Source organism: Cyprinodon variegatus, unplaced genomic scaffold (genome assembly GCF_000732505.1).
Source record: "Cyprinodon variegatus isolate N-32 unplaced genomic scaffold, C_variegatus-1.0 Scaffold32, whole genome shotgun sequence".
Classification (NCBI taxonomy): domain Eukaryota; kingdom Metazoa; phylum Chordata; class Actinopteri; order Cyprinodontiformes; family Cyprinodontidae; genus Cyprinodon; species Cyprinodon variegatus.
The window spans coordinates 1,225,319-1,247,270 of record NW_015150485.1 but is presented as its reverse complement, the minus strand read 5'-3'; the positions used below and the strand labels follow the sequence as shown (position 1 = coordinate 1,247,270).

Genomic DNA, 21,952 nt, shown 5'->3' with positions numbered 1-21,952 from the left:
TTATGTGATATTTCTTCAGAGGTGGGAACAAACAAGGTAGTTTGAAGGAAATCTTTAGGAATTTCCATTTTATCTCCATGTTGCCCTGCTATAGAGAAACGTGTGGATGATTTGCACCCCTGAAGGGGAGCAGTGATTTTCCTCCCTGGCTCTGAGTGCAATGGCTTCCTTGGTAATGATGGTGATAATAGTTTCTGGCTTCGGTCTTGGTGCTATATGCACCCCTGGAAAAAAGGAGCCTCCTTGAACAATGCAGCCATTACTGCAGAAGTGAGTCACACACTGCCCTGCCTGATGTTGCAGACACAAGTAGTTATATTTCTCTGTAGTGATTATAAATCCTTTTTTTCCTGTGTTGATCCTTCTAGCCTAAAATTATTTTATCAGATGTTTTCCATGATTATAAGCTCATGCAGATACCTTTAAGAAGTTGAGCACACCATGTGTAAAACCTACTGTTCACTAATTCCCTATAGTTTAAAACTAAATATTCATTTTTATGGAAACACATCCAAATGTTTTTTTTTTTTCCATTTCAGACACCAGATAAGTCTAAATATTTCCTAAATAAGTTGTGAAGGACCCAGCAGTAAGGACAGACAGGCACAGGTGTATTTTTAAAAAAACAGGGTTGTTTTATTTAACCCAAAAAAGATAAACTGTCACAAGGACAAAATGGATCCAAAAATGAGGTCAAAGGAACAAAACCTACTCAAAATAACCAGTAACAGAACTGACTCAAACAAACTGACCTCCCTTATTGAAACAAAGAGAAACTTAAATAGTGGCTGATCAGTCCACAAAAGAAATACATGGGGCAAAACAAACACAAACCTAACTAAACCAAATTAAGCAAGATGCCATTTCCCCCCTATAGCACTGATTTGGTATGGTCCATATCATCTCAGCCCCTCAGCCACCTGCTGTTTCCTCAGCAAAGGGACCAGAGCAACTGAAACAAAGTATAAATGAAACAGAGTCACAACAGAACAGGGTAAACCAGAATGTGCACACTGATTTTAAAATAAAGTGCAATGGGGATGAATAAATTCCAAATAATGAAATTATTCTGTAATTGAAACCCTATATGAAAAAGAATATTTGTTACCACATCTGTGTGGCTGTACATGCAGCCATAACATAAGGTCAGATGGCAAATACAAAATTTTACTAAATGAGAAAATAAGACAGTATTGCTTTCTGTAAATTCAGAAATTCACATCCAGGAGTGGCGGCCTAGTGGTTAGTGCATAGAGCTTGGATTTCTGAGGTTCTGAGTTCAAAGCCCACCTCCATAGACTGTCACTATGGGTCCCTGAGCAAAAGACCCTTATCCCCACACTGCTCCCTGGTCACAGCACAGTGGCAGCCCACTGCTCCCCAAGGGGATGGGTTCAATGCAGAGAAAACATTTCGTTGCTCTGTAGTTGTTACAGTGTAATGACAATAAAAACCTGGGGGAAAAAAAATAATAATTACCATGATTTCGGAAAGCCCCAACAATGAAGGTTTTGGAGTGTTTAAGGAGATGAATTCACAATATTTTAGCCAAAAGGGGGAAAACCTTTGGGTTTACGTAGAAATAAAAACAGTTCAGATAGGAAGAAGAAGAATTGCGGATCATCACAAGTTTCATTCACACCTGGGTACAATTTGCAGATGTCAGGTTGATCTGTTCAAATTGACATATGAATGGGAAACCTCAGGAAGAAGAAAGATTCTGTGTCTCAGAGGTAAATGTGTTTTGGTGGCAAATGTGTGGAAGATATCAGAACAAAGACAAAAGAACTAGTGAAAAGGCTGGATGACGCTGGTGAGAAAGTTCCTTTATTTACGTGGAGAAACATGTTCCCCACTGAGAAGAGCACAAAGGGAAGCCATCATTCCTCAACATCACATCTGATCTAGAGCCAGACCTCGGCGACCCTGATATATATATGGCTGCCAAACTTGGCACACTGTATGTGAAAATGTCTACCTTTATGGATAAGCTTTCTTATTTTTGAGAATCACCGTACAACAGCTTATTGTTATGGAAATCAGCTTCTATAGGTTAAATGCAATTACTTAAATTAATGATGTGTAAAGCGATATGCCCTGCAGTAAAACAAAAAAAGCTTTTGAAAAGACATTGAATTCATTATTTTCATAAAACAAAACGTGAGTTTTAAGCTTTTTCCTAATGGCTTAACAAACCTCTTCACCTTCTAAATCTTTCACTTTTACTCCCTACTAAAGTTTCACGGTCAGCAGAGCCTGAATGTTGGGAAGCTAAATAGTTAGCTTGACTTTAGTGTTTTCCAGAGAGTTGTTGCTTATATGCATGCATGCATGTATAGCCCTATTTTGTGGTATTTTTTAAATTAAATAAAGACAAACAGATAAATGAAGTGCTGACCTCCCTAAATTATGTATGATATGATTCTTTAATTACAAACAAAGAGGACATGGAAAAATCTTTAAAATCTAACAAATATATTGCAATGAAATACATTTTTTTTTCTGTAATGCATAAAACCATATATTTAAGAAAAAGTTAAATGTAATCATAGACAAAAAAAAAAACATCCTTTATTTTTATTCAAATAACAGTTTTTAGTTGTGAAAACCTGAAGTGTTATATAGAGGGACAAAAATTCAAATCTATAAAAAAAAACTGAGGCAGGTGTAATTTGTAGCATTATTTATTTGTCAGTATTTCTATCTTTAAATTGTAGGTTATATTAGTTTTGACAACTTTTGGAGTTGACTTTTGATTTAGAGGCTTAGTGTGCCTTTAATGTTCAATTTCAGTAATAAAGATGCAGCTATATACAACAGCATTGCACTGTCTGTAAAATGAAAGTAAAGCTTTCTATTTATCCCTTATTTGAATTTAAAGTTACTGCAACTCAAAATTAGGTTATCAGTGGCAGTACTGGAACTGGAGGTGGCTCTAGTGTTTAGAGAGCATGGCATTGTTCTTGAAGTGATTGCAAAGTTTGCAGGCTTAAGACTTAGACTATTACTATTCCTGAACAAAAAAGGATTATGTTGTAATTGCAGATGACAAATTTCTTGTTGAGGGACAATCAGTGCTGAAAAAGAAGTAGAAAAAAACATACTTTTTTTATATTTGCAGTATATGAAGTAGCTTGTCTCAAACATGGTTCTAAACAAAATGTTTTAAACCAAGCATGGATACTTTTCGTCGGTTTTTCTATTTACCTCGCAGATTGATGCTCATTTGATATATATTATTAGAGCTCATTCTGTTTGGATTTTCATCTGGAATAAAGGCTTTGCCGAATTCATATGCGTTGAAAGCAACTTAACATTTCGCCTCCATTCATAAACAAATTTACCGATGACACGCCGATGATTGTTACTGTTTACCTTTCAGTGACATTCTCTGAAATGTGATGCAGGGTTATTTAAAGAAAATTATTCAGTTGATTTGCAGATGCTCACCATCCCGGTCTTTTACCACCTGCAGGTGATTGACATACATACCTTCCTCATTTCAAGCCACTACTGCATTTGTGTCTTTGTGGTGATAAACAGCCGTAACCGTGGGATTTAGACTCATTCAGTAACCCTCTCCTCCGGCATCTCGGCCGTTTTCCCCAGGATGGGGTCTGGCATAATTAATTTGGTTATCTGTGCTTGTAAGTCGCTGTGACCTTTACAACAATGTGCTTGTATCTTTTTTTCTCACGTTGGTGCGAAAGATGAAAAGGCCTTTTTGTGTGTTTGTCATTGAACCAGCAGCCATGCTGAAAATGTCACTGGTTCATCTTCCTAGCTTTTAAACAGCCAGAGTGAGCCTGAAAGGAAAAGTGCACTCAGAGGAGACTCCATAAACTAAATGGGCATCTAAATAGCCTCTTGTTGATAAAGTCATTTGCAACATTCCCCAACTCATTTCCGGAGTAATCTGGCTCCCAGATATCCAGGCGGGGCCTAATCATTGAGGCACTGTGAGCCTCTTTAGAGAGGGCCTGTGCTCTATGTTCTCCACCCATCGCTGTTTGCTGGATATGTTGAGTGGAGGTGAGGGGGTCCCAATGCCATGTGTCGGAGAATATTAGCTGGCTCCACAGCCTGTCACTTCTGGTTAGCTCAGAGAATTCCTCAGTCGCCTGACTCAGCTTGCTGCCCTCTGCAAAGGCGAAGGCGGAAACGTAGGGCACAATTGCCCCAAAAATAGTGTTTCTAGTGAAATAAGATGCACAGCGGCGTTCTCGTTAAAGAAGAGACCCCCACGGCAGGATGTGGAAGTTACCAATCCACACAAAAGAGGAGAAGATTCAACCGTTTGTCCAAACCCAAAGGGAAACTCAAACTCGTTAGCTCCTTTGCTTCTGCTCTTTCTTCTTTATTTTGCCTCAATGCCATGCAGACTAATATTGCCAGCTGGACGGCTGTAAGAGTTCTAAAGGCACTTAAGAACATTTGCCAGCTGAATTTTAGATCCAGGCTTTATTATTATTATTGTCCTCCCGAAACATACAATGCCTCTTTTATCTTCTAATCCTTTCATATAATTCCTGTCTGATTTCTGGCTATTCTCACTGCAGTGAAGGAGATGATTAACATTCGCTGAAATATTTAAAGAAAAAAGCACATATTCGAACTGGGGTAGTTGGAGATTGATCCCTTTTTCCTATAGATCTGATGTCCAACCAGGCAGACTTTCTTTAATCTTTTAATGCCCCCTTGGTGAATATTTATTCTTACTTTTTAAACATTTTTTTAGATCTTTTTTTAATGGAGGGATGAACTAAAAAAAGACATCTACAGCAAATAAACAAGTTTTGAAAGCATTAAAAATCTAAAATAATTCAAAACTTAAAGCTTCTTTAATATCAAGAAGTAAAGTATATCTTGTGAGATATTATATCCCATCACTTACGCCATGTTTTATTTTTATAAGGCGCTCTCTGATACTTGTCAGATTTTCTGACAGATGGAAAAGTCCTGCTTGAGCAAAGCGTGCCCAAACCATGACACTTCCACCCCCTTGCTTTACAGTGTCTGTATGATGTCTTAGCCAAACATCTCCTTTGTTCTGTATTCCTTTTGAATTAGTTTTATACTCAGCTATAAAATGTTCACTCTTCCTAAAGTCCTGGATTGTCGTTAGTCAGGCATTTATTTACTTCATGAGAAAAGGTTTCTTTTTTGCCCTGTTTTAATAAAAGTTAAATATTTGCAGTCTGTTTTTTTAATTGCATAGAGATGCTCTTCCAGGTCAACAGCAGAGAGAGCCCTAACTCAATACTATGATGACACTTTTTGTTAACATCTTTCAGTTTCTCCCTGTCTGCTCTCTGCTCTCGGCCCTAGACATGTTGGTAGTTGTTCTTCCACCTACAGTGAATGAGGGAATTCAATTTCTTTTAGGGATCAGTTTTACCTAACCGTCAGGGGAAAAAGAAAAACAAATAGTTAACTGTTTAAAGTGTTGATTTTAAATGTTTTGATCACCTCAGCCCCTGGCATGATACACCTCTGGAAATAAATTTGGTAGGTGTGGCATTTTATTTAGCAAGATGATTGGACATTCTTTTTATATAAACTGCACAGGTCTTCATTTAGACATAGAAAAGTATCATATTGTGACAGTGGATGTTAAATAGTCATATTTTTATTATGTAAACAAAAAAACAAAAAAAAGAAAATATCTCAGTATAAAATAAAAACTTCCTTAGTTGTGGTTTCCAAATCTCACTATTAAAGTAATTTCTATTGTTTGGCCTTTATCAATCAGAAGTCTGACATTACATTTTTATTTTTATTTTCATTTTAGGGTGGGCTTTTTTTTTTTTACCTTATACTTTACTTGTACACCTTTTTGTTCACCTATTTATTGTTTTTAAAGTACTTTAAAAATAAATATGGTAGTACAGCAATCTACAAAATCAGGACACATTAATTCACTTTAAGTTATTTATCACTGTTTTATTTTTATTTTACCAAACCTAATGATGATGTAACCCAGAAAGTGTGGAGATTTTAATTGGTATTTTACTTCCAAGCATATAGGAGAGTAAGTACAGCTAATATCAGACAGTTGCTGACATTTCAGCAGTTTTCATAACAATAGCATTTTTTAGCCCATGCTTTAGATCTTACAAGTTTTTACACTATTTTTTTTACACAATTCTTTAAACTATTAGATGCATAGATGGTTGATGCTGGTTCTGTTGTGGCTAAGGATCCACTGGATCCACTAAAGTTCTTTATTTACTACGTTGCATTTGTTGGCACAACAACCAATTTATCTGTTTTGGTTTTTTTTTCCCCAAGTCTTTTGGCTTAAGCAAAGATCAAAATTCTGATAAGATAAGGTCCACTTGTCATCTAAAAATGTCCAAGAAATCAGCCTAAATCCAAAATAAAGACACTATATCGAGACTATTTTATGCTTTCTCACTATTAGACCTACTTCTTTATTGTCTGTTTATCATCTGTCCATTTTTTGCATACTGCAAGGAAGCGATATGTTCCACCTTCAAATATGGATTTGTACTTCATAAATTCTATTTGTAATTTTCTTTCCAAATCCTGAGCAGAGACCAGAAAACAATGATCTGTTAGCTGCAGTAATCACAGCTGAATGACTGAGAAAATAAGGATGCAAGCTGCCGTGTTCATTCGCCATTAGAGCCTTTGTTAAACTGCCTGGTCTAAAAAAAGAGGACAGCATCCGACTAAAGGATGTGTTCTTCTCTAAATTCCCTGCATGATTATTTTCTGTATAAGCAGGTATTGAATTCTAACTATTAGGGGCCTCAGAGAAAATCATTCAATAAGTACCTTGGAGCTTGTAAACAGCTGCCAACAGCTGCAAAAACAATAAATCGATTAAATAAAAGCTGTGACAATGGGTTCATTTGACCGCAGCTGAATGAGAACATGATTAAACTCAAATTTCTATTCAAAAGCTTCTTGTTATTGCAGAGGGAGTAATGTCATTTGTCACTTTGTGGTGGATCTTTTTAAATAAAAACCTTGTTTCCATCTACACCGCTTAATCTTCAATTATGTTTTTTTTTGTTTGGTTTTATTTTTCTAGTAATGTTGGAATGTATTCATCCCATTACCCACTTGTTCTGTTTTGTTTTAGTTTTGTTTTTGTCAAACTTGAAGGTTTTAGACCAAAGTTTTCCAAATCTGTAAAGGGTATTTTAAAGACGTTTTTTTCCTTTGCTGTAAAAAAAAAAAAAAAAAAGATAAAATAAGAAATAAAAAAAAAATAGCCGCCATTTATTATAAATGCTTGCATGCAGTTATAGCCGCTAAAGGTGTCACAGAAGATATTTAGGTTTAAGAAGCTATTCATTTTGGTTTAAAGCTGCATTTTAAAATGTAGACAAGTTAGCTTTATCTGATATTAAGACACAGTTTTTGATGTGAGATATTTCAGTGTGATAAGAAAAATAAAGCAAATATTAAAGGAAATCTATTGTGCAGCTGGTTTTCACAGCACTGTAATGTTTCACTGTGCTCGACGTGCTATTACATCAGAATCATAATTCCTTGACATTCCCAACTTGGAACATCTTAAAATAAGACCTTCATGTTCCATTAAGTCCTGATGATTCATTATATGATTTCTGTCTTTGGTCTGTGTAACAGTCTATGGTCCATCTGCCGTCGTATCATTGATCAAGGCCAGCCATTAATCTCAATCACTTTCAGAGGAGCAGGAGCCGAGGGAGCCGTCTCCCTCGTGTGTAGATCCTGTCTTAATCAGGACCTTGTTAGCTCAGGGATTGTCTGATCTTGGATCCCCTCTGCAGGCTCCAGAGAAGCCCTTAATGATAATGAACAGAAGTTTAGATCATTTTTTGGTTTTATTTTGCAGTACTATCATTTTACAGAGTTTTCCAAACTAAAATTATTCATATTTAAATGCTTTCATGTCAGAAATTGACATTTATGAGTTTGCGCTTTGGTGATTTGGGAGCAGCTGAGACATCAAGCAGCAATCCTTTTTTAACCACAAACATTTTGAATGAAATCTTATTGAATGTTTTGTAAATATCTAAGTGCAGCTCAAAAACAAATTAGGTCAAGATGTTAAAAACCGCGAAACTTGATATTTTTTTTGTTGATTTTTAACCTCTTAAAGGCAGAACTTGTTTGGCTCTTCTAGAAACTCTCGACTTGGTTCTGTTGTCTGTTACTGTATATAACAGCAGTAGAAAGTTATCTACAGTATGTGAAAAACAGCTGCTTGGAAGATGCCAGTAATGGGCTTTCCTGTCCTACTCTACCATCAAAAACCTAAATATGCAAAGGTCGCAAAACTATTGAGACTAAGCTAGAGCCTTTATGCAGCTAATAATCAGGTTTGCATTCTGTCAAGTATGGTGGAAGATCTGGGATCCTGTGGGCTGCCATATTTTTGTCCCCCCCCAAAAAAACTCCTGGGGACTTTATTTGAGGTCATGGCATCATGAAATCTTTGATATGCAGAAATATTTTATATTGAATGAATGGGTATTTAACATGTTAGGCATTGAAAAACTTAGGCCAAAAAAAAAAAAAAAATGGTTCAATGACCCACAAACTCTGTCCTCGATAGTGGGAACTGAATCCTATAGATTACCTGTAGGTTGAGTCAAAAAAAGAGAGAATTAGAGAGAACTCTGGACTCTTACCTTAACTTTTATTTAAGCAGAGCTTACCTGCATACAAGATAGGTAGCTACGGCCTTTTATTCAGGTGTTTGGGATGGAGGATTTAAGTTTAAAACTACTGATCTTGAGATTATAGAAAGTAGAATGGTCAGCGGTTCCCAGTCTCTCTATGCTTGGGAAAAGTTTAACCTGCATCTTTCACAACAAATCATTCCATGCATGAATTAAAGATCCACTGATTCAGGTTTCATATGGCCGATGCAGATTATTATGATTTGATAAAATGGAGGGAGCAGTATACACATGGTTCACATGATGTTGAAGCATATATTGGTCAAAAATATTCTCCATCTGATGTATTGGTCTACCTCTAGTATGTATAGTAAAATAGTATTAAAAGTCATCTGACACTTTAAAAATGAAACATATGGTGTTTATAATTTTTCTGCTATGCTTTCAGTTTGCAGAGATCTTCCTCTTTCATCCTTATGTGGGGTTTGATTAGACTCCAGCATGCCTTCACTTCTCTCTAGCTTCAGTTTGGGTTTTGCCAGCTCTGTCAAATGGTTTGGGGGCGGAGCATTATGCCAGCCGTGCCAGTGTCCTACTTTGACTGAGTCTGTGAGAAGGAATGTGTGCCACGGGTTGTAGCATCCTCCAGGCAAGATGACTTTGAACTGGCTCCCAGCTGAACCCTCCCAGATCTGTGTCAGTGTCCCATTGTAATATCTAATGAAGCACCGCTTGAAACCAAACGAATATTTTTCCTCTCACACTGATAACAGAAAATCTGTGATTACAGTTCATTGGCAGGAAGATGCCACCCTGACGAAGGCTGCCTCGAGTTCAGCCTGCTTTACTTTTCTAATCAGAGAACATTTATTCACACAATCATTTATCTGTCCTCCCTGTGGTGGTAAACGTCTCTTAAACTGACCTCTGAAACTGTGTTATTAATCCTAAAGTGAATGTGCAGCACACAGCCTGCAGGCTGGAAATCACAGAGCAGTTCAGAGCTAATTATGAGCTCAGACTGTGATCTCTCTTTTATCTCTGATATTGTATCTTAAACATCACAGACATTTCCAAAGAGCCATATTAGTTCTTATTAAGCTGCAAATTGTATCTCAAACATGCAAATTTAATCTCAGGGAATAACTGCAGATATCTCAGTCAAAATCTCAGCTGTTTAAAGTTTTAATATTCCAATATGTTTCATTTTAACAGGCTGCATTGGGTTAGTAGTTGATTTGATTTTTCAGTTTAATTAAAAATATCAAACTGTGAGATGAAACAGAGAAGCCCAACCTGGAGTGACCATGGCTATATTTGTTAAAGATGTTTTTAAAAGCCTTAGATGGACTTTTTTCATTGCACTTGTATTTTTTTCACCCTTTAAACTCAAACAGTCAAAAGAAGATACACCTAAAAGGAACAAATTGATTTAACAGGGAACATCATTTATGTTAATATTTTTATCTCAACCTGCACACTTTATTAAGTTATTTACAGTTTCATTACAAATTGTTAATTGCCAGTTTTTTTTGTAAACTCAAAAATAAAAGGAGCGTGTAAATTTTTATATCAAATCCAAACTCACAGTTCTAGCTAAGGTCCCAGTGGTGTTTTTATGACATAATTACCAATCATCTAAACATGTAAATGCTACTATTTTTTCACAGTCCTCTCTAAGCCTTGGAGACTTTTTTTTAACCTCTGGTCCCCCATGAAAAAATGTATCCTGGATCTGAATAAGTGTTGCAGCAAAAAGAGCTGCCTTTTAGGTCATTAGATGAAAGAAATGGGCCGCTGTGTTTTCTGCTTACTTCCAAGAAAAAATGGACCACATGGATAATATTAATATTAGACATTTCATCAAACTGATCAGTTCATGACATGAAACTGTTAATTATGCTACAGATTAAAGAACAAACTTTTGATGTGATGCATTAATTGAAAGTGTTTTCATTTATCAGAAGTTGGATTCTTAAGAGTCAGATAATGCTACTGCAATCAAATTAATACATCCCGATTTTACACATTTTAATAGGGGGGCCCATACATTTCTCTGTCTACTGGGAAGTTTCCAACATGTGCTAAAATTATTGTTGTATATGAATTAATCACAGAAATAAATAAAACCCTACTTTTATTATGTTTATTGGTGACATTGGTGAAGATATTCACTTACCAACTGGAAGATAAAGCTTCTTGAATCATATTTTATGTCATGTTTGGCTTTAGGTGCCTAACCCACATGCAGAACACTCCGAGACTGGATAAAAGTTTAAAAGTTTATTTAGAAGATGGAATACAATAAATAAACAGATCCCAAGGAGAACTCGTCTGGTCACGAGTGGATTCTGAAATGCACACAGAGTTAACAGGTCCAGGACTGGTCACGAGTGGATTCACTGCAGAGGGGGACAGAGGAGTTAGTGGAGGTCCAGGTAATTTGCAGGATGAGAATGTGCAGGGCTGTACCTGTACAGGAGTTGAGCTGAGCGGCTGAGGGGGGAACCTTGAGGGTCCAGAGGCTGTCGGCAGGCTGAGGGCTAGGCGGAGGCAGAGCTTGGTTTGAGTGTTGGCAGATTACCGATTAGAGTTTCCCTTCCGGTTTCTTCAGAGAGCGGGCAGGCAGGTCTTTGACAGGAATAGTTTTCCCGAGTTCTTCAGAGAACAGACAGGCAGATTACCGGCAGAGATACTCTTCTGGGTTTCAGGTTTCAGACAGGTTCAATCTAGGAAGCAGAGAGGAGAAAACAGATCAGGTTCTGGTTTTCAGGGAGTCAGAGGTTCAGACAGGCAGGTTGGCTCAGGCTTGCTAACCGTAACTGGCAAACACTCTGGCACTGGAGAGAAGTCCTCTGCCTCCTTAAATACAGATCTCCTGATGAGCAGATGAGCGACAGGGGGTAGCAATCAGCTCCGGCTCCAGGAGATCTAGTACGCCCTCTGGTGGAGAAAGTGGACAGACCTCCAGATCCCAACATTTTAAGAAAAAGCATATAGTATAATTTAGAAACGAATACAATAGGGAGAACTTTAACAAACTCTTAAACGGGGTTTGGATTCCTCTGATTAACCAATATGCTCCTATTTATAAGTATTCACTTTTTTGAATTATCATAGGTATGACAATATTGCAATCCAAAAGGATTGGATGGTGAAATAATGAACTTCCAAGCTGCACAGACAGAAAGGGTCACAAATAGAGACTTCTCAGACCTCTGCGTCCGTTTTTTGATCAAATTAAAGGATCAGCCCTCAGTATGTATCAGCAGTTTCATCTATGAAGCTTTATGAAAAGATTAGCAAAAAAATTGAGAGGAAATTATTACTGTCGTTTACACAGAGCCTGCTTATCAAAAGAAGCATCTCACATTTGAACATACCAAAGCTTACATGTGATTAAACTGGTTATCACAGATATTTAGTCTGAAAACAAGAGGAAAAGGATTTCTTTTTTTTTCAACCTTTTTTTGCTAAAGGAAAGGTTGATTTGCTCAGACTCACAGATAACAACTTATTCCTATGATTCATTCCTGCAGCAGAGACGTCTGAGAATGTCTCGGAATTCAACTTGTTGTCAAGATAGGCTGGCCAAAAAAAAAAAAAAAATCAAGGATTCTTATTTTTATAGAAAAAAAAAGTAGACAAATTTCAGAAAAAATACCACCTTGGAATCCTCTTTTCTTTTGCTTTTTAAGTGTCGTTGAGAGTATCTAAATGTTACTGTAGGTTTTCTTTGTCCACTACTGCTAATAAACGCTACAGTATCAGAGTGGTGTAATAAAGGGTCTGCTTAGCTAAGAAATATAAGTAACCTTTTAGATATCAGAACATAAAATAATGTTGTTTTTAAATGTATACATTAGCATGAATGGATTTCAGCCACTTTACTGAGTTGTCTATTTGGAGATGCGTCCATATTGTGTGTGTCACTGTGAGTGCTGTGTCCGTTTGATGGGAACAGGACTGACAGTAGGGTCAAACGTACATGCACTATACCTCCTTTAATGTGTCCCTTTCCTGCTGAATCCTGAAAGGATGATGAGCTGTGACAGTTTGGATTAATGCAAAGATTTGTCCCTTTCTCAGGTTGCTGATCTACGGTCAGTACTGCAGCCACATGGAGAACGCCCAGAAGACACTGGATGATCTCATAGCAACACGAGAGGATGTCAAAATAAAAGTGGAGGTAAGATCATTTTAGCGCTCTCTGCTGAACAGCTGGGCTTAGGCTAACATTAGGACTTCATTGATTAGTATTCAGTTTTCTTTTTTTTTAAATCAAGCAGAATAAGGAGGTATGATTCTGTTTTGTTGTTGTTGTTTTTTGATAGAATCAATGACCAAACTTTTTTTTTATTAGAAATTCTTAGAAAAATTACCCTACACATAAAACCCTAAATTGTAGCTCTACAAATTATTTTGCATCATCTATTTTGTAGTCCTACTATTTATAGAGATATAATTGGCACCAGTGGGGATGATCCTACTGTATGTAGATGATTGGTAAATCTATGACTGTGTTTTGTATAAATGTATTTTATACGCTGCTATTTTTTTTTTATTTTATGCCTCTTATTGAACAGCACTTGTCTAAAAAAGGTGCTAAATAAATAAATCCTACTTTCTTACTTCTTTCTGGGCCAGAAATGACACCCCTGATTGAATCATTGTTATGAATTTCTCTACATCTGAGCATGTTTAATTAGTTTCTGTAACAGTTGGACTTTAGATATTGATACATTAATGGTTTTAAGATTACCTGCATTTTAAATTAAATAAATCCAAAATTGTTTGGGGATGTTTGTAGCCTCAGACATGCTCTGAATTATCCTCCTTTGAAATCTAAAGCCACTATTGTCCCTTTGGTGCCATTGACACAGATTTATCTGCACTAATAACAAAAACTAAACATAATAAAAGTACTTTAGCTGTAGTGGTTTAGCTTAGGGGAGAATCTGCCTGCTACACTTCTTCTTCACAAATGGGTAAAAGAAAGAAAGAACCTGATTATCTGATATGTGTGAACTAGGTGTTTAGGTGTCAGAATAGCACCGATTGTGTCTTTTCTTGCTTATAGTTTTAATGTGAAGTCAGTTAACATACTTTTAAATTAAATAAGATCATATGAAAGATTACCATGTAAAATAAAGTTATCAACTTCACATTAAATCGTGTTTCAGGGCAAATAATGAAAATATTATGTTTTCTTCAGAACAAAAGAAAATAACATCCTGTGGCCTACTTTCTATTTTAACAATGTTAAATACAACGTATGCAGGTAGAGAGAATAGGAGACAATTTAGCAATAATAAAAAAGAATGAAATATCAAAAGGCAAAAGTGTTTTTTAATGCATTATGTAATTAATCTGCATTAAAGAAGCACTGATGGAGCAAATATATATATCTTCTTTTTATGCATCACATAGTTAATTCATTTCAAGTTGTCTTGTTAAAAAAACAAAATGAAACTAAAATTCAGAAACTATTTTTCTTACAATGAATCTAAAGCCATGGCCAAATAACTTTAACATGGGCCGAACTTCTCTTGCTCACATATAGTTCTCCTCTTTTAAGTCGCCTGTTTGAATTAAGTCTGGTTGGTCAGAAGTCTTCAGATGAAATTCAGTCGAATGCAAAGTTAATAAAGTTAATGAAAATGAACTTACAAAAAGCTCATTTGCACTTAGCCCTCCACAAAATGACCTGGTAGCATCAGTTCAATGAGCTCAGGGGAAAATGTTAACGAGTCTCTGAAGCTGATGCGACTCTGTCCTGCTGATGGAAGTGAAGCAGCTTTTAACTGGAGTGGTGCTTGAAATCATTGTTTCGTTAACTTTACAGAAACTTCATGTCATTAATGCTATTTTAGGATTTACAGGCTGAACTATTACAGCTAATGAAACTCCACTGTTATCAACCATTTATCCAAACATCGAGCCCTCCAAAATTCATGAAGAAACCTTTAAATTGTTCTAGAAGGTCAGGCAGTACCCAGGAGGGTAGCTGACTGCCACCAGTGCAGAGTTTGCTAAGGAATGGCAGCAAGTTGGTGAGCAGTGAGGGGGAGACTTTGAAAGCTGAACTGTTGTCTGTAAAAGCAGCAAATGGTCAACTTCTCATCCCAGAATAAAACAAAGGCATGCTAACAATAACGGTTAATTGAAATTTTTTTATATAACGTTGGACCCTTTAGACTCTTTTGGATAAAAATCATAACTTTCCAGCAAAGGGAAAAGTAAACCATGAAAAAAAAAACAGTTTAAACACTCGTGTGAGGCTGCTTCTCATCTAAAAAAGTGGCCTCAATCACAATTTTGGCTGAAACACTGCAAGATATAAAAATAAATGGAATTAAAATATCCTCCAATATACAAATATGAAGACAAAGAGAGAGCAGAGAGGTGACAGCGCCTCCTCTGTTTAACAGATATACTGTGGAATGAGTTACCTTTACATGTTAGGAAACAAACTCACCTTCTGTTAATTCAATCCCCTATAAAACGTTTCTTTCTCTACTTTCGTTAACTGAGTTGTATTTTAAATTGCTACAAAAAAGTTGAGTTTGTTTGAATAGGAACAAATTGGGAGCGAACAAAGCCTTTTTTCAAGCACTTAATTTAATTTAATACTTAATAAAGTGCTTTTGAAATACTAAAATGCTCATTATTTTAATATTCATTAAACTATATATTGTTCATTTTGCTATTCGTTATTCAACATCATTATGCTCAGTTTGAGTATACCAAAGAAAAATGTAACCTTAATACAAAAAACACTGAAGCCTTAAAGCTTGTGAAAAGCAGATTTTTTTCCCCAGTGTCAGAGTGCTGGCATGGGCTGTAAAATGTGAATTTTTTCTGTGTTTTTGTTCAATGACCCTCTGAATCCTTTAGTTGAAAGCAGAACTGTTGTGCAAGAGTTGCATCAGCAGTCTCTCAGTGCAAAGAAAGGGCTTTGGGTGCTATTGGCAACATTAATGGGGTAGTGATCACAGCCTGGGTGGATTACCCTGAGATCCTCTCAGATGGGTCAGTTTTGTATCACTTCAAATCATCTTCTTAAAGTTTATTTAAAAACGGTGTTAGGAAGGAGGGATAAGCTGCTGTTACTGCATAAAGGTGGAGATAAACTTTAACACCACCTGTTATTTGGCAACAAGAGTACTTCTGTGTTTTGTTGTGATGGAGATTAAATCAAAATGATTTTATTATTTGGAGGAATTTCTCAGTCAGCATCCAAAGTAATTGTGTCACCATTTCTGGCATTATGGCAGAAGAAAAAAACAGGCCCTGCTCTTGTTGCTGGAATGCAGCAATTAGTTGTTGAACAATAAAAGTATTCTTGCATGTGGAAGAAATAAAAAAAAAACACAATACCCTGTTATGCAACGTGGTGACCACCCTGCTGCTCATGTTGTTGCTCCTGCAGGAATGTACCATGAAGGTGCAGGAGGGGAAGTTCAAGCTGCAGGATCTCTTAGTGGTTCCCATGCAGAGGGTGCTCAAGTATCACCTACTTCTGAAGGTAAGTGGAACTCTCACGTCTGAAGGACCAGCAACATCGTCCGCTTTACACAACTTAATCCGATCTTGGACATTCGATGAGTGAGATGACAGATGGCCCTTAAATGACCCTCATCTTTTTCATCCTCTACTCCCACATAGGAAATAAATCTCTTTGAAGACAAAACAGAAGAGAATCTTCACAGCCTAAATTCCAACTTTTGGATATCAAATTGTCACCTTCTGTCAGCCTCAAGCACAGCCCTGAAAAGATTGAAGCCTTATTGTGTGTACAGCAGCAGCGGTCAGATTGGATTTTACAGTTTTTAGAGAAAAGCTTAAGGCTACCATTCCCACTTTAGAGGAGAATAAGGAATGGATTTGTCATAACATCTCAAGTCGGCGCATGAGGTTTAACCTGCTATAGCTTCCCTGTGTGTCAGCTGCTTGTTCATGGTGAATTGATTATTATCAGGAATGTTTGTTACACTAATTCTAATAATTAGCAAAGCTATAAAAAGGTACAGATAAAACAGATTTCTGTCCATTTTCTTAATTGTTTACAAATTTGTCAAGGAATGCCTTATAAATGAAGGCTGGACACATAGAAATTAAAATTGTTAATGTTTCATAGCTAAAATCCATTTATAAGATTTACATTTGGGGATTTATGTATTAGAAAACTACAAGTAGTTCACACTTTGGAAGGAAAAGAAAACAAATAAGAATCCTTAAAGTGAGTCCTATATCTATATTCAGCCAACTTAATCAGATGTTCTTAGCCAGCACTCCACCATCTTTCCCTGTAATTACTCCTTAAAGCCTTTTCAGTTACAAGCTTATTAGCTCATTCTGTTTTACAAAAAAGCTTAGTTAGATTGGACAAATTGTCTGCGAATATCCACCTCAGTCTCAAGCCAGCAACATGTTTTCTTCTAATTTTTCTGTTTATTTAGTTCCAATAACCTCCTTATAAATCTAACCAGTACTCCCCCCATAAATGACTCTGCCATTAGTCAAGTCAAGTCAGGTCAGCTTTTATTGTCACTTTCTTCATATGCACAAGACATTCAAGGGAAAATGAAATTACGTTTTCTCTTTAGAAATATACAAGAATATACAAGACTGACATTTACAGACTGACATAAAGTGCGGGACATGACAGATAACAGTGATAGACTGGTAACAATAAGTGGTCAATAATAAATACAGTACAAAGAACATATGACATTTAACGTTAACATTCAATATTTAACATTGAACATGTAAAAGAAGATAAGATAAATAACATTACCTGTTATCATGGAATTGTTGTTGTCAATTGGGCTGAAACAATCAGATTAATCGTGATAAATTAATTATTAAAATAATCATCAACGATTTGAGTAATCGATTAATCATTAACTGTAGCATAGAGACTGTAAAAAATGCCTTTAGCTGACAGAGCAACCCACTTTTAAAAAATCTTTTTCATCCCTTAATGTGCTTTATTCAGCCTCATCAAGTATTTGTTGCACTTGGTTTGATTTTGTAAAAAGTCTTCTCTAAGTAACTTTCGGTTGTCATATTATTAATAAATTGATCCAAAAAAAATAATCAACAGATTAATCGATTTGCAAAATGATCTTTAGTTGCAGCCCTATTGTCAGCCTTGTTTTTCGGTAAACAAGTCTGACGTAAGGACGTTTGTTGCTCATCTGAGCAGAGCTCTTTCTCTTACCTTAGCTGTCCTTCATGACTCACCCATTACAGTTCCAGGTAATTGTTCAGTGCAGGCAGCAACCATCAAGGAGAAACCTGCAGGTCTATTGAGCTTCCATTCTCTGGCTTTACCCTTTTAGTGTGCATCTCTCCAGTGGGTCGATCCCCCTCCCCGGTCATAACTGGTTCATGTTTTTGCTGCAGTTCACTGTCTTCACTGTCTCACCTCCTATATATTACCTCTTTAAGACCTTTCCTTTCCAGCACACATTGGTTTTTGCAAGTTAGCAAGGTCCCCTTTGCTAAGTCAAGTCCACAGGTCTTCTTCATTTAGGAATAATTGACAGTCTTAGGTTAAAAAGGGATAGATTTATGTTTTTAATTACAAACATGTAACTAAAACCACACAGTTTCATCCTGTGACCCACTACTTTATGTGTATCTGTTCATTGAAATCGGAATAAAACCCTTCCAAGTTTATGGCTGTAATATCACAAAACTTTCCAAAGAGCTCCAGCGGGTGATTACTTTTATGAGAAATGGTAGCCATTGGAAACTAAGCTGGTCTGATGTTAGCATTCAGCTAAAACCTGTTAGATACTAGGTGTTTGTTTACAAGATAAGCAGAGAACGATGATATTCCTCATGATTTATTCACTTTCATCTCCCTAACCACTCAGAAAAAGTTACGTCATTTAACTAGAGATGGATTTAAAAAGCTGTGATTTTTATTTATTTTTTTCCTGTTTGTTGGTGTCGAACCCCTGCAGAAGCCACGGAAATCCTCTGAGGTCAAATCAACCGTGCACTAATCAGATTAAACACACTCCATTTCACAGCCTGCCACAACTTTGTAGGAGAACAGTGCTGCTGAACGCGCCCCCGGGGCACGCCGGATTGACAGGTCCCGTTTCCGTGTGGAGGGAAGTTTATGCGGGTCTAATCATGCCTGAGGGCATCACCTCTCTTATCGCTGAAGAGATATCATCACAGTAGAGTTCATTGTTTGTTTTGGCTTTGAATAGGTTTTTTATTTGCTTTAGTCGGTCTCTGACTAAAGAGAAATCAACACTGATATCTCAGATTTACTTAACAGTGTTTGAATAAAACACTTTATAAAAAGAAATTTATATTTCCAACCCACCTTTAACTATACCATAAAAAAGGGTCATAATTTCAACCTTTTATGAGAAAAACATGTAATTTGTGTAAAAATATGCAGTCCTACAAATCTGGATAACATTTACAAGAAAAGGATTTTATTTTTATAGTGGTTAAAAAAAAAATTGATTTGTTTTGGTTTTTTTTTTGTTTATTCATAAACTATTCAAAATTGATAAACTATTCAAAATTGGCTGATTAGTGCAACAGTTAAAAAGGTACATTGAACATTTCTGAATATGAAAATAGTTTGAAAATCTTGAAGAAATGTTTCCTTTGCAGCTCCTTGTGCAAAGTTTCTGTTGCGTTCAGGTGCTGGACCGTACCTTCACGCCACACCAAGTCCATTTGCCAATACTTGTTGCTCAGAGCCAATGTGCTAAATGACTATACATGAGAATATAATAAGTAAACATATGGGAGACACATTTACCCTCACACATTTTGCCCCAGAGAGACAAAAGACTGACTCTGTCCTTAAAGGCATCTTAGAATAATAAATGCAGCTTGTGACTGATTATTTTTGGATTTGAAATAAGACACAATATTTAAAAAGAGAAGCAGTCACACTAAAACACATTTATGTGGCACATTTTATCCTGCACAGCAGGAATGCTTGAGACAGCACTATTGATGAAGTTTAACTTCCAAATCTGATTTTTCTCTTTCTTTTGTCTGTTGTGAAATTTTTTGTTTAGAGGGATATATCCAACCCTATTGGAAAATTGAGTGGAAGGAAAAACTGTGGTGGAGAGTAGTGAATGAATTGCAAGGATGACAGAGACAAGGAACCTTGCAAGTGCTGGAGAATTATTTTCAAATCTGTCACAGACCTTTAAAAAAATATGGGCTACAATTGTTGAATATGTTGTGTTGATGCTCTCACACTATGTACAGTAGGGATGGGTTCCGTTCAGTACCGTGCTAACATCATCTTAAACAATGGGCTTGTTTGTCTGGAGCAGATGATGATGCATCTGCCTCCCCCAAATTACCGGCTTCACATGAGGAGTTGCTTTTTGATACAGGTGTGCTAACTCTGCTGGACTGTAGGTGTCATTGTAGTTGTAGTGCACTCTTCACTCTTCAGGTGCTTCCTCAGGTTAGACCTTGCACATTGCGTCACAGGTATTGCACCAGTTGTAATCTGCATTGCATCCTTGAAATGTGGAGCCATATTCTCAAGCTCCTATCGTACGTGCAATGCTGTGTTCATGTCAGACATGTAAATCTGTCCGCTCTTCCACTCTGTGTCAAACTGATGCATTTAGGTACTGAAACTTGATTTTATGTGAATAGCTTCTCTGTAATAGCAAAGGAATTTGGTTGTTATTCTTAAAATTACAGATTTCAGTACTCATCCCTGCTCATGAGCGGATACAGACTTGCCTGAGCGAAGGAGAGGGACTGGACTGAATGAAATGGTCCTAAAGTTCATGTCAGTTTAAATCAAATCGAAACTAAGCTGCTTGAGGTTCAGGTGTGAAGCTTCTACTGTCAGTGATGATTAGGGGTTCATGTCATCAGCTGCTGTTTCTCTGTTGTGTTTTATCAAGATGGAAGTCAGAAGTCCAGGAAATGTTCAAGTCCCTTCGAGTTTCTGTTTGCAGACAGGACTTATTAAGATGTTGGTTTCATTTCTAGGGGGACATAGCCAAATGCTAATGATTGGAAAGAAACATAAATGTATTTTTCTGGGTTTTTTTTTTTAGTTTTTCTTGTGAATCTATCAGTTTCACAATTCAAATGGAAATTAATTTAATTTTAATTGGAATACTAGTTTAGTGAGATCCACTTTTGTCATTAAATTAGGGGTTGGGTGAGCAGCTGAGCTCTAAATAGCTTTGGACAGTTCAGGTAATGATTCATTTATGATATTCTATGAAACCAACCCATGAGGTTTTTTGATCAGCAGAGTCAACAGAGAGAGCTGCTGTAGTTTAATCAGCAAGGTGAGTGTTGTTAACCTGAAGCGTGATGGAATCTATCCTCCCTTGATCCACACTTCCTCTGGAAAGCTGTAAATAGGGGTCTTCTTCAAGTGTGTCTAATCTGAAATAACCAGACTCCTGACATCCTGCTGAAATTTCCATCGGTGCTTGTTCTCTCTGTGCACTTACCGTGCAGAGAAACAAAAATGATCAAGGTAATCAGTGCCAGATTATCTCACATGTTTTGTTTCCTAGATGAGCGGCAGAGAAAAAAAAAAATCTCAAAATTCATGTACAAAAATGAACATAACTGTAGAAGCATTGCCATACAGTGAAACAATATAAGATGTCAATTTTTAAAGACATAATCCAGCTTTCTGTAGTAAGTTAAAGTGTTTTTTAACCTTCATAATCTGTCAACTTCACCTCTAAAGATGTTGGTTTTCCTAACTTGGTCGACAACCAGATGGAAATGTAGCATCATTAAACACGGAACTCTCCTATTGGTCCATAAAACATTTAGGCGGAAAAAGTTCCTTATCAAAAAAATTACTGCAGACATTATAACCTTTTTAGTGAGAAAATCAATGGATTTGAAGACATTAATTTGTGATCATCAACTCTTTAGATCTATTTAGCTGTTAATGAATGTTTCTATATTTTCAGATTGGCATAGTTCAAACATTTCATCACACTGAAATGGATAAAATGGGATTTAATCAGTATAATCCTAATTAATTTTAATAATATTTTTTCTTATTGATCTCAATTTCCTTCTCTGTCTTACCTGCCATAGGAAACACAGATTAAATTGAGCTAATAGCCTGTTGATCTGTTCTCTACTTGAATTTAGTCGTTTTTTTCCTGCTCATTGTACCTAATTGGACAGTTAAATATATCAATATGTCTCTTCGCTTGCATCTAGATATAGGTATTCATAATGAGGATTAAAAAAGAGTTGTAGGGATTTAGGTTTTTATCTGCTTGCTTTATAGAATTAATAAATCCTCA

The 21,952-nt window shown here is 36.4% G+C and overlaps 1 protein-coding gene across 11 annotated transcripts in view; it reads left to right on the top strand.

Annotated features, from left to right (window-relative positions):
* Positions 1-21,952, top strand: part of vav2 (vav guanine nucleotide exchange factor 2) — a 294,588-nt gene that overhangs the window by 239,675 nt on the left and 32,961 nt on the right. For all 11 annotated transcript variants that reach the window (XM_015401637.1, XM_015401721.1, XM_015401713.1 and 8 more), the window contains 2 exons: positions 12,732-12,831; positions 16,075-16,170. In XM_015401637.1, the coding sequence (XP_015257123.1) occupies positions 12,732-12,831; positions 16,075-16,170 (196 nt within the window). The remainder of the gene's footprint in view (positions 1-12,731; positions 12,832-16,074; positions 16,171-21,952) is intronic.